At 45.4% G+C, this 16,359-nt stretch overlaps 1 protein-coding gene across 1 annotated transcript in view; it reads right to left on the minus strand.

Annotated features, from left to right (window-relative positions):
* Nucleotides 1–12,705: 12,705 nt before the first annotated feature.
* SPSB4 (splA/ryanodine receptor domain and SOCS box containing 4) overlaps nt 12,706–16,359 on the minus strand; it is a 75,184-nt gene continuing 71,530 nt past the window's right edge. The window contains exon 2 of the mRNA XM_075548834.1: nt 12,706–13,931. Within this exon, the coding sequence (XP_075404949.1) occupies nt 13,804–13,931 (128 nt within the window). The 3' untranslated portion in view covers nt 12,706–13,803. The remainder of the gene's footprint in view (nt 13,932–16,359) is intronic.

A 16,359-nucleotide genomic window follows, 5' to 3' on the forward strand; every position in this document is an offset into this window, starting at 1 on the left:
GGATGTTGCCGTCTACAGATGGGTTTGGGGTCTAGGCTCCAACCTTCCGTGTTCTCAACAATATGTTTTGTTTGTTTGTTTTGGGTCTTCTGATGCTTGTTACCGGATTCTGTCAACACCTCAAGACCGCACAGGCTTGTGTGCTTCCTCCACGTGGGATTGTTGCTTCTCTGCTAGATGGCCACTTGTTTAACTTGAAGCCTTTAAGACCCCAAATGCTATATCATTTGATAGCCGGGCACCATCAGCTTTCTTTACCACATTTACTTGTACCCATTTTGTCTTCAGCGATTGAGTCAGAAGGATGAGCATCGCAGAGTGCCAGGTTGTTAGAACAGAGCACTTTGAGCAGAGGCCCAAAGTTTGACCACGTCCTCAATGTATTGCCATATAAATATATGTACCTATGCCAATACCTCTATTTTCATGAATTAATATATTTACATAAGTTTTCGGTTTCCCTTTGCCTTTCTCCTGCTCCACCGTCATGCTCACTCTTCTGCCTCTTATTACTTCCTTTCAGCTACATTGATGTTGCTGCAGCAACCCCAGGATCTCTACCTACTCCTCGTTGCTGATATTAATTCCCTAGTTGTTCCTCTGTCTATGGCGTTGTTTGCTCACGCTCTCTTCCCCGTCTTCTCCTTCCTCCCCTTAAGTCCCTCTTGGAATCTTTGGTCCTATTGCTTTCTCCTCAGGCTTGCTTCTCATGCTTATCTTATACAGGTAGACAAACCAACAATAATGCAGACAATATAAAAAGACAATAAAATTGAATAAAAAGGGGAAAAAGAAATAGGAAAAAAATAAAGACAAATAATAATAACTAGCAAAAAAATCCCCAAACAAGCAAGCAGGAAAAGCACAGATAATTCCAGGTTTGTCTGCTGACCTTTATGAGTATCTCCTCACTGGTCCTGGGAGTTTCTGGGAACTGCTTCTCCTAGCCTGAAGTCTATTTTGGGGCTCCTCGTGAGCTCTGTGACTTGGCTTTGCTCCCATTGCTGATCTGTTGTTTCCTTCTTGGTTCGCCCCTCTGTGGGGGTTCCGACTGGACTCACTCCCATGTCTCCAGTATTGTCCGCTTTGTGGTACGCTCCCTGGAGGGGACATCATGTCTCCACCTGTTGTCGGTCCTTCAGTCCTCTGTGCCTTAGCAGCTTTGTGCAGGGACATGGTTCTCCAGGCTTGGTGTCCGTCTTGAGTTGCTTCGGTTTGGGGTGCAGCAGGCTGGCCCCTCTTTCCAACCTGTAGGTTTAGTGTGGTCCTCTGTAGCACATACTTCTAGGGAGGGGTCAGTTTGGCTCTGATTGGGCCTGCCCTGTAGCCCACTCTGTTCATGAGTTGCTCCATGTGGTTATGCTGCCCTCAAGGTTTGGTGCGCCGTGGTGGGGTCTGCATGCTCACTCTCAATTCTGTGGGGATACAGCCAATACTCTTCTCCTAATCCCCCATTTCCATCATCTCCCCACCTTCCCCCTCCTTTTCTCCTTCTTTTCCCTTTCTTCGTGTTGGAATAACATGGACATCCCTTAGTCTGGCCTGTCCTCGACCTGCCTGCCTTTACCTCAACATATGTAGTGTGAGATAAGTGGCTTTTCTTCTATTCCCTACTCTACTGATTATACTTACCTCAGGGGACTCATTGTGCTTGCCCTTTTGTGATCTGGTAACTTTGCTTAGCATAATTTCCTCCAACTCTTTCCATGAAGCAATGTGCTTCATGTGATTACCAGTGCTTTTTAGCGATGCATAGTATTCCACTGTGTGTATGTATAAGAGTTTTCTAACCCACTCATCTAGCAATGGAAATTTAGGTTGTTCCCAATTCTTTGCGATTGTGAAGTGCACTGCAATAAACATTGGGGCGCAGGTGACTGGTCATGGTCTATTTCTTTCCTCTTCTGGGCATATGCCCAGTAGAGGGACAGCTGCGTCACAGGGTACCTCAATTTCCATTTGCTTTAAATGTCACCAAATCGCTTTCCACCAAAGCTGTACGTACCTACACAGCCACCAACAGTGGAGGAGAGTTCCTGTCTCAGCAGAGCCCCTCCAACATTTGTTGCTCTCTGATTTCTGATTTGGGTTATCCTCAAGGGTGTTAGGTGGTATCTCATGGTTGTTTTAATTTGCATTTCTCTGATGGATAATTATTGGGAGCACTTTCTCATATATTTATTGACTATTCAGGTCTCCTCCCTACTGAAACTTCTGTTCAGGTCTTAGCCCACTTTCTCACAGGGGGTTAACTGTTTTCTTCTTTTTGCAGGCTAGGAGAGTATTGTAGACTTTAGTAGTAAGCCCTTTGTCTGTTGTGTCATTGCTAAAAATCCTCTCCCAGTCTATGAGTTCTCTTGTTCCTCTCTGGGTGAAGTCTTTCTGTGCACACAGGCATTTTATCCTTCGTATATCCCACTTGTCGATTTCAGGTTCACCTGCGTGTGTATTCTTCTCTATTGCAGTTAGCCTATGTATTCCCTGAGTCAAGGTTCTTAGATTTGTCCCAATTCCTTTGTTGATTGTTCTGATAATTTGGGGTTTTACTTCTAGTCAGTGATCCACCTTGAGGTTGTTCTTGTGCATGGGGTGAGGGAATGGTCTTGTTTCATTTTTCTGCAACTGGATATCCATTGTTTCCAGCACCACTTGTTAAAGAGGGCATCTGCCTCCCACTTGATGCTTTTTCAGGGTCCTTGTCAAAGATCAGTTGTCTATATACTGATGGTTTTATTTCTGGGTTTTCTGTCCTTTTCCATTGGTCTGAGTATCTGACATTATTCCACTGCCATGCTGTTTTGACCACTGTGGCTGTGTAGTAGGTGTTAAAGTCAGGGAAAGTGAGCCCTCCAACTTTGTCCTTCTTCTTGAGGAGTTCTCTGCTGATTCTGGGCTTCTCCCCTCTCCAAATGAAATTGGTGGCCAGTTTTTCTAATTATTTGAAGAAAGTTGTTGGTATTTGAATCAGGATGGCATTAAACTTACATAGTTCCTTGGGTAAGATTGACATATTTACTGTATTGAGTCTTCCAATCCATAAGCATGGGATATTCTTCCATTTGTGGAGGTTACATTTGGTTTCCTGTAGTAGGGTCCTTTAGTTTTCCTTGTATAAGTCTTTTAGGGTTTTGTTTGTTTGTTAAATATATTCCTAGATATTTCAGTTTGTTCTTGGCTATTGTGAAGGGTACTGCCTTCTTGATCTCCTCTTCCATGGTCTTGTCCATTATATATAGCAAACCAACAGACTTCTGTTTGTTGATCTTGTATCCTGCCACTCTTCCATATTCCTCTATCACTGCCAGTACTCCTGATGTGGAGCTTTTTGGATTGTCAATGTATAGAATCATGTTGTCTGCAAATAACAATAGTTCAGCACCATCTTTGAAAAAGATTATCTTTCCCTCACTGAACTGTAGAAACAAATGGATAAATGTAGGTCTGTTTCTGGATTCCATTCTACTTATTAGTCTATTTGTTTATATCAAACTGTCTTATGCCTCAATTACCACTATAGCTTTAAAATAAGTCTGAAACTATGGCCATTGAGTTGATTCTGATTTCTAGCAATCCTGTTCAGGGTTTCCAAGACTTAACTTTACAGGAGCAGACAGTCTTATCTTTCTCCCACAGGATGTCTGGTGGATTTGAACTGCTGACACTGTGGTTAGCAGTCCAACTCTTATGGGATAGTACAACCAGGATTTCTTAGAATATATGTTAACACCTGATAGTGTAAGTAAACCTTTGTTCCTCTTTTTTCAAGATTGTCATAGTTAATTTATGTCCTTTTCATTTTAAATGCAGAAAAATTTTAATTTAACTGATCTGTTAATCTCCACAACAAAACTCAGAAAACTTTTTATCATTATTGCATTGGCTCTATCCATCATTTGGTTTAGAATCAGCAGTTTAGCAACAGTAAATCTCTTACTATTGTTAGTAACCAACACGGTATATCTCTGCAGTTATTTAGATCTTCTATTTCACTTGGCAACGTTGTTCAGTTTACAGTGTAGAGGTCTTGCATTTCTCCATTAGGTGTTTTCTGTTTTGTTACTATAAATGGTATGTGTTAAGTTTTACTTTATAACTCATTTGGCCATCCTTGTCCGATTGTCAATATTGAGGTAGCTTAAATGTTGCTGTCATGCTGGGGGCTATGCCACTAAATTTCAAGGACCAGCAGGGCCACTTAGACTGGACAAGGAAGAAGGAAGAGGTGGTCCACTGCTGAAGCAAATGCTAGGAGCTGTATCATTGTCTGATATAGAGCCAGAAGATGAGCCCCCCAGATTGGGAACTGCTTCCTCCAGCAGAATCTACCTCAATGACATAGATGAAGTTTTGAGACCTTCATCTGTGGATGGGGCAAGATTCAGAATGAGAAGAAACAGCTACGGACATCCATTAATAACTGGAATGTGAAATGTAGGAAATATGAAACTTGGGAAAATGTAAGTCATCAAAATTGTAAGTTAGATGGAACACTGACCTCTCTTAGTACTGGCACCCCTTGCCACCCAATCCTCCTGTGGTAGGTGGACCACTGCTCCCTCCAGCTCCTAGTCCCAAAGATGTCCGTACCCTAACACATGTTATTGTTGCTAGGTGCCATTTGCATTGGTGATAACCCACAGTGACCTTGTGGACAACAGAATGAAGCACTGCCCAGACTAGGACCATCTTCACAGTCGTTCCTATACTTGAGCCATTGGTGCAGCCACTAGATCAAACCATCTCCTTCAGGGTTTTCCTCATTTCCGCTGCTCCTCTACTTGACCAAGCACGATGTCCTTCTCCAGGGACTGGTCTCTCCTGACAACATGGCCAAAGTACCTGAGATGAAGTTTTTGACATTCTTGCTTCTAAGGACTTCTTCCAAGACAGGATTTTTTTTGGTGGGTGGGATGGAGGCAGGCCATGGTACTTCACTGTTCTCTGCCAGCACCATAATCCAAACTCAGCGATTCTTCTTCTGCCTTCCTTATTCCATGCCCAGTTTCCACATACAGAAGGGGCCATTGGAAACACCATGGCTTGGGTCAGGCACATTTTAATCCTCAAAGTAACATCTTTGCATTCAATACTCTAAAGAGGTCTTGTGCAGCAGATTTACCTAATGAAACACGTATTTTGGGATCTTGACTGTTTTGTCAATGAGCACTGATTGTGGCCCAAAGCAAGACAAAATCCTTGACGATCTGATTCTCTCCATTTGTAATGGTAGTTGCGAGGATGTGGGTCTTCTTTACATTGAGCTGTACTCCATACTGAGAGCTGCGATCCTGATCTTCATCAGCAAGTGCTTCAGGTCCTCTCCACTTTAGCAAGCAAGGCTGTGTCATCTGCATATTTCAAGGTGTTAATAAGCCTTCCGCCAATCCTGATGCCACATTCTTCTTCATATATTCCAGCTTCTCTGATGATTTGTTCATAATACAGATTGAACATGTACAGGTGCAAAGTCTTATGGATCCAATAGGGGTCAACTCATGTCCAGGATTATGGCAGGTCTCAGCAGGAAGGTGAAGGCAGGGAGAGGTGGGAGCAGGCTTCCAGGATCCTCCTTATGAGAAGGCCACGCTCACAAGGAGTCACCACCAAGCTGTGACCTGATTGACAGACTAAACTCCACCCCTACACTTTTATATATCAAGTTGACATGAAATTATGTAACTACTACAAGCACTTAACAACAACTCATTTGAATTTCATTGGCTATTAATAAGTGGAAACACAATTTTATATTGACTTTGTACTAAATGATCTAAGTTCTTATTAATTCTCGAGCTTTTCTATAGATTCTTTTCTATATATACAAATATATCTATAAATAAAAATGCTTTATTTCCTTGCAATTTTGATCATTTAAAATTTTCCTTTTTCCTGTCTTATTGAACTGCTGGTACCTTTTTGTACAGCATTACATGAAAGTGGTGATAGTGGACTTTTATTTTTAAAAATAAACATTGAATGACTCATTATTAAATATTTTATCAGTTGATATTTTGTAGATACCCTTCATTGAACTAAGGAAGTTCTCATCTTCTGTGTCCTGATAGTTAAAAAAAAACAACTATGAATAGGTATAGACTTTTTTCTAAGTCTATAAAATTTCAATAAAAGACTTTATTGAAATAATCATATTTTTCTCTTCTTTATTTGGTTACTACAGGGAATTGCATCATTTTTATTGTTAAATAGCCTTGAACTTATGAAGTAAATTGTTTACTTCATAATGAACCTTTTTGTATTCTAAATTGTTAACATTCTGCTTAAGGTTTTACATCTCTATCTTGAACCATATTGGACTGTAATTTCCCTTTCTAATGATGTCCTTGTCAGGAACCTTGGTGGCATAGTGGTTATGTGTTGGGCTGATAACTGCAGGGGTCAGCAGTTTGAAACCACTCGCGACTCTTTGGGGAAAAGAGGAGGCTTTCTAATCCAGTAAAGAGTTATGGTGTCAGAAAATCACAGGGGCAATTCTACCCAGCCTTCTAGGTTGCTACCAGTCAGCATCAACTTGATAGTAGTGAGAGTTTTTAAATGATGTCCTTGTTAGGCTTTGGGATCCTCAAATGTGTGAGGAGAGTTTTCTCTTTTTCTATTTTCCAAAAGATTTTGTTTATTTTTTTAGTTAAAAGTTTGGAAGATTTTGTTAGTGGAAGGAGTCACATTGGCTAGGAATTTCCTTTGTACAAAGTTCATTCTTAAACTACTTATTCAATTTTTTAATGGACTTAGGAATTTAGATTTTATATCTCTTCTTGACCTGTTTCAATAAGGTGATTTTTCAAATAATTTTCCATTTCATTTTAATTTTAAAAGTTGTTCGAGAATAACTTTGAATCTCTTTAAAATATCTGTACGACGTAGGAGAAAACCAGCCACAAACCACTGACACGCGGTCTGTCGGTTCCAACTCACAGCCCCTCCAGAGCCCCCAATGGGGTGTCCTAGCAGACAGCTTCATCTGACTCTTGGGGAGCGGCTGGGGACTTGAACTGCCTAACTTTGGATTAGTCGGCCAAGACTTACCTGACAGTAAGATCGATCGTGATGTCCAGTTCTTAAATTTATTATGCTAGTAATTGTGTTTTCTCTTTTAATTTGTGGTCAAGCTTACTAGGAGTTTATTATTTGTAAAACTTTTGAGTATATCAATATTTGGCTTTACTGATTTTCTTATTTTTTAATGTTTTCTTTTGCTTTTATATATTATTTTAAAATTATTAAATCATTTTAGTGGGGGCTCTTAGAGATAACAATCAATAAATCAATTATATCAAGCAAACTTCTACATATGTTACTTTTTTTCTATTGATTGTCTTCGGAGGGAAACTTACACGATGGGTTGATTTTTCTAGTATGAGTATGATAAACTAGAAATTTCTCTCTAAATAATACTTTATAGCTGTTCAATTTAGGTATGAAGTGTTTTTTTTTTCAACATTAAAAGTTTTTAAATTTAATTTCCTCTTTGACTCATGGACTACTTAAAAAAGTTTAACTTGATTTCCAAATATCTTCAAATCTTCCATCAGTTTTTTTGAGTATGTAAATATCTCACATTTTTAGAGTATATTCATGTCTCACATTTGTCTAATTCTGCTTTTATCTCTATAAACACTTGATTTATATATATTTTAAATTATGTTACTTATAGCATGTACATTTAGGATTAATATAGCTTCCTGTTGATATGATTCTTTCATCATGGTTATGTTAAATTTTTACTCTGGTAAATCTTGGTCTTATGTCGACTTTCTTTTGGTTAGTATTTTCATTTTATAATATTTTTATTTTTTACTTCAATGCTATCCCTAATATTTTAATGTGAATCATATAAATGGCATATAGTTGTCTTTTAAAAATTCCAGTCTTATAACTTTTGACTTTTATTTGAAATTTAAATCTGTATTCATTATATTTTCTATTTGTCCTATCTGTTTTTTATTGTCTTATTTCTTAATTCTTACTTTCAGGAAATTTTTTGTTTTCATGGCTTTTGCTCTGACTACATTAACTAAAATATAGGTTTTTTTGTTCTTATTGTTGAGAATATATGCAGTGGAATCATACAGCACTTGAAGTTTCTACAGGTACATTTCAGGGACATTAATTATGTTCTTCAAGTTAGATTGCTATTCTCACCCTCCTTATTTTAAAGTCATTTTATTTGAGGCTCTTACAGCTCATAACATTCCATACATCAATTGTATCAAGCATATTTGCAGATATGTTGCCATTATCATTTCCAAAACATTTTCTATTTGAGCCCTTGGTATAAGATCCTTTCCCTGCCTCCCTGCCCAATGTTCCCACCCTCGTGAATCCTTCGTCAATTGTTTCATATCTTACACTCTCCGCTGTCTCCTTTCATCCACTTCTCTGTTATTTATCCCCTTCGAGGGGGGAGGCTATACATCCAGTGTCGTGATGGGTTTCCCTTTCTCCCTCTTCCCCCTCCCTGACCATGCCCCCACCCTCTTGATATCGCTATTTCCACTACTGTCCGTGAGGGGTTTATCTGTCCTGAAGTCCATGTGTCGAGAGCTCTTATCTGTACAAATGTGTGTTCTTCAGTCTAGCCAGATTTGTAAGGTAGAACTGTGTCTTGGTAGTGGGGTGGTCGGGGGCGGAAGTATTCAAGAACTAGCGGAACGATGTGTGATTCATCGGTGCTATGCTACATACACCTTGGTTGAATCATCCCTTCCTTATAAACCTTCTGTGGGGGATATCCAGTTGTCTACAGATGGGCGTAGAATCTCCTCTCCAACCCTCATATATAGTTGTTTGTTTTAAATCTTTTGATCTTGATACTCGATCCTGTCGACACGTGATCACACCGGCTCTCATCCTCTTTCTATGAATTGCTTCTCCTGCAACATACAAGGGCTTCAAAACATTCCTGGAAATCTTTCCTTATCTTTTTATCTCCCCCATTATCTTTTAATTCCATTTTTCCATGAAATTGTTGAAGTTTTCTCATCCACACATTTCCCTCTAATATTGCTACTTGATTTTGGAGTTATAGAGACAGAATGATGTTCATGGCAGACATTCTTTATTAGTTAAGTTAAGCTATTGTTTAGACGACTTCTGGGGAATTTTTAACTAAGGTCTAGATCTCATCTTATGGCAATAATTTTGGTTTTATTCCATTTCTAGGATTTCAGAAAGTCTGGGTCCCATGAGAAATTGATTCATTAACTTCTAGACTTTACATTCTGTTCTTTTGTATTTTTAATGGTTATCCAAAGAATTGAAATATATACATTTCATTTAATAAGATATATCTTGTTAGTATCTTTACCATGACCCAACTAATGCTAGAAATTTATAACATTCAGATTTCATTGATGTTACTTTTCTATTTCTGCAAGATTTGGAAGTGCTAGAAACTAAACCATTCTTACAGCTAGGTCTCACTATGCCACACTTTCTGTTTCAATCAGTACATTCACGACAAGATCATTTTCCATCTAGTCTTTATTTCTTACTATACAGTTATCCTAATCCACCAGAACAGTAGTCTCCAGAAAATTCTCCACACACAATAGGCTCCACTGAGTCAGTGGGTGGGTGGAAGCCAGTGTGCCAGGAGTTTGTGTCGCCTCAGGTCCTTGCTTCCCATTCCTGGAGAGTGCCCAGCTCAGCATGACCGGAGGGACGGAAGTAGATGTGGGAAGGACTCTGACTTTAGACTGGACCCCATGGTGCCACCTACCACTTAGTCGGGGAGAGGGGGCAGGCGTTCCTGATCTAGGATGCGCACTGTCACCAACGGCAGCCACGTCTCCATTGAGATGACTTAATTAAACATGTCCTCCAGTGTTTCTCAACCCTGGCTGCACATTAAAATCACCAGGGGAGCTTTAAAACTAGACCACAACCCGGCCCCCTCTTGGAGCGCTTCTGATGGAATCCGTCTGGGGAAAGGTTGTCGTCTGGGACTTTTAATGACGTTTCTCAAGGGATGCTAGTGTGCTTCCAGGGCTGGGGAGTCCTAGTGTTGTCAATCATAGCATCCAGCTCCCTCAAAAGAGGGCCTCAGCATTCCCGTCCATCCTGGACGTCCAGGGCTCACTGGGCCACCAGGGCCACACACCTTCGCTCTGTGTCTGTGTGAAGATCCTGGCGCCACAAACTCTTGAACAGCAGTGACTGAGGCCCCGAGACACTGACGTCAAGTCCAGGGCCAGCATGCACCCCCTTCTTGAACCCTCCCTGGGGTCGTGCGCGTCATTTATGACCACTAATATGAGTTATGTTAATAGTCTACTTGACCCAAGGCCAGGAAATCAGCGCCCACAGGGGAGGTGCTCACGAGAGGCGGTGACCATGTGTTTGAGGAGGCGTGGGGGGGGGGGCCCTTCTCAAAGGCGCCAGCCTCACAATGAAGAAATGTGAATCATTCTTTCCTACATTTTCAAAAGAACTTGACTTTTTGCTAAATTGCTTGAATTCTTCCTTGTTGGGGTCACAGGCATGTGTGCACGCACACACATGCTAAGGTGGGATATATAAACATATTTATAAAACACACTTGGAATAGGACTAGTGGAAACAGTGATCTTGATCTCAGAGCTGCAGACTAATGTAGTGTGGCCCCTTGTCCATATGCCAACTCACAGATGTACCTTCTGTTTAGCTACAGGCTGCAGCCTGGCGACTGGGACAGCTGTCCTGGCACAGTTCACCAGCCATGAACTATGTCACTGGCTACCTGCATCCACTTTTACTATAACATAGTGACATGAAGAAATTGGTGCTCATTAGTGACAGCTGGCTCGAGAAGCAACCAGCTGCCAGCGTGGGTGACGGAGACAGAATGCAAGGGAAAGAAAGAATGAGCTGAATCTAGAATGTGGAGTAAGTGAACTGGGGTGGGGGGTCAACAGGCCCCCAGATCTGTGGGGTCTTGTGCCTACCATATGCTGTGTTCACAGACAATCAAAAAGCAATTAGCAAGCTGTTTCAGCAAGTTGGGGCCCTCTGCCAGAAATGGGGCCTGGAGAGGCCACACCTCAGACTGGGCCAGTGAAGGACAGGGCTGGGGGGTCAGGAGGCGTCCAGGATGTGTGTCTGGGAGAGGCAGTGTGTGTGAGTAGAGGCTGGGTGGGAGGCTGATATAGGGGCCCAGGTACACGGACACACTTGAACACAAAGGGCTGCCTCCACCACTGCCCCTGCACGGAAGAAGCTCAATGTCTCCTTTCTCTTATTTGTTTAGGTTTCAGCTCCCGCCAGGTTTGCTGGATCATTAAAACAGGATCTTTTTGCGCCCCACCCATGTAGGACTTTTCTTGAAGTTTTCCAGGGTGTCCCAGCTGCACACGGACCTCCTTGCCTGCGCTGCATGCCCGCAGGCTTTGCTAACTCTGTGTCTGGCCCATCTCGGCTGTGTGGGAGGAGCAGCCATGGGCCCTGGCCTCCTGAGGCCGGCAGCTGCTGGACAGATGAGCCCCCAGAGCAGGGAAGCACTCGACTCTGGGCATAAAACCAGAATCTTCAGGCTGGGGACGGAAGAGTTGGCTGCTTGGAGCAGGCCGAGGTTGGTGCAGTGTTTAAGGGAAGGCTTCCTGGGGAGGGCCACAGGAGGATGGCACGGGCATTGTGCCAGTGAGGGAAATCACTGGTGAGGGGCGGGGCCTAGGTGAGAATGATACTTTCAACCTGGCGAATAGGAGGCGAGCTTGGACACCATGAGTCAGAAGAGGAAAGGTCTCTATCCAGCCATAGCCCAGCCCCTGAAGTGTGCAGAGTGGAAACGACTCACCCAAGGTCACAAGGATATACATGATGGAGCTGCCTCCTGCAACAGTGATTGAAACCTGCAATTGAGCCCAGTGCCCAAGGGCAGAGCAGAGGAAATACACTGCCCAGGAGAGTACACTGGGGCCAGGGAGAGCCACAGGGCAGTGCTTACTCCTTGGGCTGCTAACCACAAGTCTGGGAGTTCGAAACACACCAGCTGCTTCTTGGGAGAAACATGAGACTTCCTATCCTGTAAACTCTCAGAAACTCACGGGGCAGTTCTACCCAGTCCTATAAGTCTGCCGTTTGTCAGAACAGACTCGCTGGCAGTAAGTTTGGTTTTGGATTTGGGGGTGGGCGGAGGGGATACTCTTCTAGTCTCACTGAGCTTGTCACCCTTCCTAAAAACCGCAGACCTGGAGCGAGCCTCCTTCCCACTGTATACCTCACGGTAGGGGTCACTGCTGGGGGCAGGCTCCATGGGCCTGAATGCTGGGTCCCGGGAGGCCTGCACAGTGCATGCTGGTGGTCGGTGTCCTGAATGAATACGGTGCCAGGCCTGGCCCAGACCACCGCCTGCACTCTGACTCCTACTTCCACCCCCAAGTCCCACCTGTGCACTCCTTGAGTGGTGCCTTCGTGAGCACACCCTTACCACAGCTGCAGCCACTGCTGCCTCCAGATGCACTGAAACGGGCCCTCTGGGTCTGTCCCTCAGTCCCTGCAACCCCTGACCCATTTTCCTACCACCAAGCTTTGCATTCTGTGCTCTGGGGATTGGGCAGCCAGAAGGCAGAGAAGAGGAGATATGACTGGAGGTCAGCTCACATTTGTCCTTATTTGGGTCCTGGGTCAGAAGCTCCCGCAGGCTCGCCCCAAGAGCACTGAATAAACAGGTGAAGGATTGAACGACAAACTTTATTAGAAACGCTCCTCATTCATCAAATTCACATTAAAGTCAGGGAGGCAGTACCGTCTGGGGCTCTGGCATCCACTCTTGGGACTGTTGCCAGTCAGGGATAGTTTGGGCAGAGCTATGCCAAACTGAGCCGAATGAGCCTCCCTCGCCCGCCTTCCAGTTACCAGGCCGCCACCGCTGCCGCTGCCCCGAGCTGATAAATAAACTTTACACCGCACACACATTTGAAATGGGAACAAAACTTGTACACGTTTCTGAACCTGAAAAAATAATCTGCTCAAATAAAGCTGACAGCCAGGCTGTACCCTGAATGAATGGTTACTTGCGACCCTCCGATCCCCAGCCCAAGGACATCACCCAACTTTGGTGCGACTGGACCCCATGTGCGCCCATTAGCACCTTTGGACAAAGTACCACCCTCATGCACGTCTCTTTTCAAATGGAAACTCCCCTGGAGATGAGACTAACAAAGGATCTAGTCTGTTTCTGGGGTGCATTAGCCAGACTTCGCTTCCCTGAACAGAGGGCCCGGCAGGAGCCCTCAAGGGCGGACGGGTGGGGGTCAGGGGTAGTGGCACGGGAAGGAGGCATGTGGAAGTGGACAAGCACACAGCATTCAAAGAGGTAAGCCGGGTGGTGTCTGAACAGCCGTGGCCATCCCTGGGTAAGTCTTTCAAAGTCCTCAGATGGCATGCGGATCCTGAAGCCTGGCCAAGGGCTGCGCCTGCAGGGGTGCTGGTGCCAGCTGCTCGCAGCGTTCATTATTCCATTATTCGGAGGCAATGTTCTCCTGCCCTGTCTGCCACGGGGCGCACGCCGGCCAGTCTCCTCGCTGTGATCCATGGGGGCGATCTCCACAGCGAGCAGGAAGCAGGATCCCCACAGGGCCGGGCAGGCTGCCAGCGCCAGGCTCTCCAAGGCTCCCGGGAAGGTGCCAAGGGAGCGCTGCTCAGACTGCAGCAGAGATGACTGCGCCAGCAGCAGACATTGCCTTGCCAAGTGGGTGACACATCCGAGCCTCTCGGGGGACAGACAGGCCGGCCTGGGGCACCGGGGTTCAGGGGAAGGCCCTGCCTGAATGGACCGTGCCAAGGTGGGCTGACAGGCCGGCCGCCTCACTGGTACTGCAGGTAGTTTTTGAGAGACTGAGGCAGAGGCAGGGAGCCCAAGTCGCGCAGGCGCTGGCGGCCCAGGGCGGAGCGGATGGCTCTTCGGCACAGGTCCATGAGCGGGAGGGGCTCCGCTGCAAAGAGAGGGAAGAGGTCAGTGCCCGCCTGGCCCCTCCCCATCCCCCCAGGACCCTCCACTCCCCAGCCTGCTGGCCTGAGTCCCAGCTTCAGGGCCCAGGGTAACGCTGTCCCTAGTGGCTGTCAAGGTGCGCTGCGCTGCTTCTTGTGACCCTGAGACAGCAGAAGGAAATGCTATCTCTCCTGCATGCCATTGGGATCCATAGGGCTGTCATTCGCTGACTGTTGGAGGTGGAGCACCATATCTTTCTGCCATCTTAGTCTGCAAGCCTGTGGTGCCTTGGCGGGGAACCTCCTCGTAAAGCCAGAATTGTACCCCCGACTACCGGTGCCCCAGTGCCAGCACTGGAGTGTTTCAACACAGGAACCCTTTCTGAGCTATAGGACTGTGGAGTCACGGCAGGGAATGGTGACCAGCCACTAGAAAGGGAAGCGCAAGTGCAGGCTCCACGGTAAGCGGAATGTCTGAAAGCTTAGTTTCGGACGCATTAAGTAGATGTAGGTGCTTATTGGGTCTCACTGCAAGTCCTGATCAACAAGGTTTAAAAGCCACGGGCCTAGGGCAGGTCTGCGGGGGCTTAGAAATCAGTCAGGCAGCAGAGAGGCGGGAGAGCGCTCACGGTGTGGGAGTCTGAACAGGTGCACCGTAAACGAGCATTACATATGCAGCCATCCCTAAACACACAAAGGCACCAATCAGCCATCCCTGCAAGGAGGGGGTCAGTGAAGGCTTCACAGAGGAAATGACACCTGGACGGGGTTTTGAAGGGTGCACAGGAGTGCTGAGGGCACAACTGGTTAGGGAGAGCATTCTGGGTAAAAAGAAGAGGCAAAAGCACAGAGGAATGGAATTGGATGGGCTGGGAGGTCCGGAGGAGAGGAAATGGCCTCGGTCAATTGTCAGGAGCGGGATGAGGAATGAAAGGAGGTGGAATGTCCAGGCCTTTTCTCCCCAAGCAGACAGGAGCATGCTGCAGGACTTGAAGCTAAAGTGCAAGCCTTTCTTGGTAGCAAAACGAGGGGTTAATTGAAAAGCATTCGACAATGTACTCAGATACAACTGTTAGTGGTAAATACCAACACTCCAGTTATGAGAGGATAGTACCACAGAGATTGGAAAGTAGTAGTGAGTGTTAGTTATTCCTTCAGAGCTACAGAGTTAATAAGGATAGTCCTTAAACTTAAAGTGGGCGGGGCTGGCCCCAATTCCAACTACATGGACAGCCCCCCCACACACACACACACCCCCAGGAGAATTCACTGCAGAGGACAGCACTGTAGCTACAGCTCTGAGAGAGGGACATGTCTTATCAGAGCACACAGGAGCAAATGAAGGGGAGGAAGAGAGAGTGGAGCACATCTTGGTTCACCAAGTCCTCAGTTCAGCCAATGCAGAGAGGACTATAGGGCCGGCCCCACTACGAGACACAATGTCCCTCACTGACCCATAGCGCTACAGGGGACAACACTGGAGACACAGTGCGGGAGACCCAAAGCCCATCTGTGGGCAAATGACTTCCCCTTACAGAAGGGTCTCGGGGAGGAGACAAGCCAGTCAGGGTGAAGTATAGCAACGATGAAACATAACACATTCCTCTAGTTCTATAATGCTTCCTCCCCCCCACTGTCATGACCCCAATTCTACCTAACGAATCTGGCTAGACCAGAGTATGTACATGGGTACAGATAAGAGCTGGAAATAGGGAATCCAGGACAGATAAACCCCTCAGGACCAATATTGAGACTAGTCATACCAGGAGGGGAAAGGGAAGGTGGGGGAGGTAGGGGAAAACCGATCACAATGATCTACTTATAACCCCCTCCCAGGGGGATGGATAACAGAAAAGTGGGTGAAGGGAGACATCGGTCAGTGTAAGACATGAAAATAATAATAATAATTTATAAATTATCAAGGGTCCAAAAGGGAAGGAGGGTTGGGGAAGAAGGGGGCAAAAAATGAGAAGCTGATACCAAGGGTTCAAGTCGAAAGAAAGTGTTTTGCAAATGATGATGGCAACAAATTTACAAATGTGCTTGACACGATGGATGCATGTATGGATTGTGATAAGAGTTGCACAAGCCCCCAATAAAATGATTTCAAAAAAAATTAAAGTGGGCTTGGCCCCACATGTCAGAGCCTTGACGCCCCAGTGTGAGGGCTGTTCTCCACCACAGGGGTGCAACTCCGCCCTGAGTCAGGCATGGGCAGCCTTTTCTTCCGCGTCCTCTCCAAAGGAGCCCCGGGCAGAGCTGGAGAGTACACACTGGCAGCCAACGCCATGAGTAGCCAATCGAACCCACCGGCTGCTCTGCAGGAGAAAGGCTGTGGAAGAGGCTGGGTGCCCTCCTGTAGAGATCTACAGTCTCGAGAATCCGCAGGGCACTTCCACTCAGTGACAGTGCTTTGGGGTATCTTCTTTTGGG

This window comes from Tenrec ecaudatus, chromosome 4 (assembly GCF_050624435.1).
Source record: "Tenrec ecaudatus isolate mTenEca1 chromosome 4, mTenEca1.hap1, whole genome shotgun sequence".
In the NCBI taxonomy this organism is placed as follows: domain Eukaryota; kingdom Metazoa; phylum Chordata; class Mammalia; order Afrosoricida; family Tenrecidae; genus Tenrec; species Tenrec ecaudatus.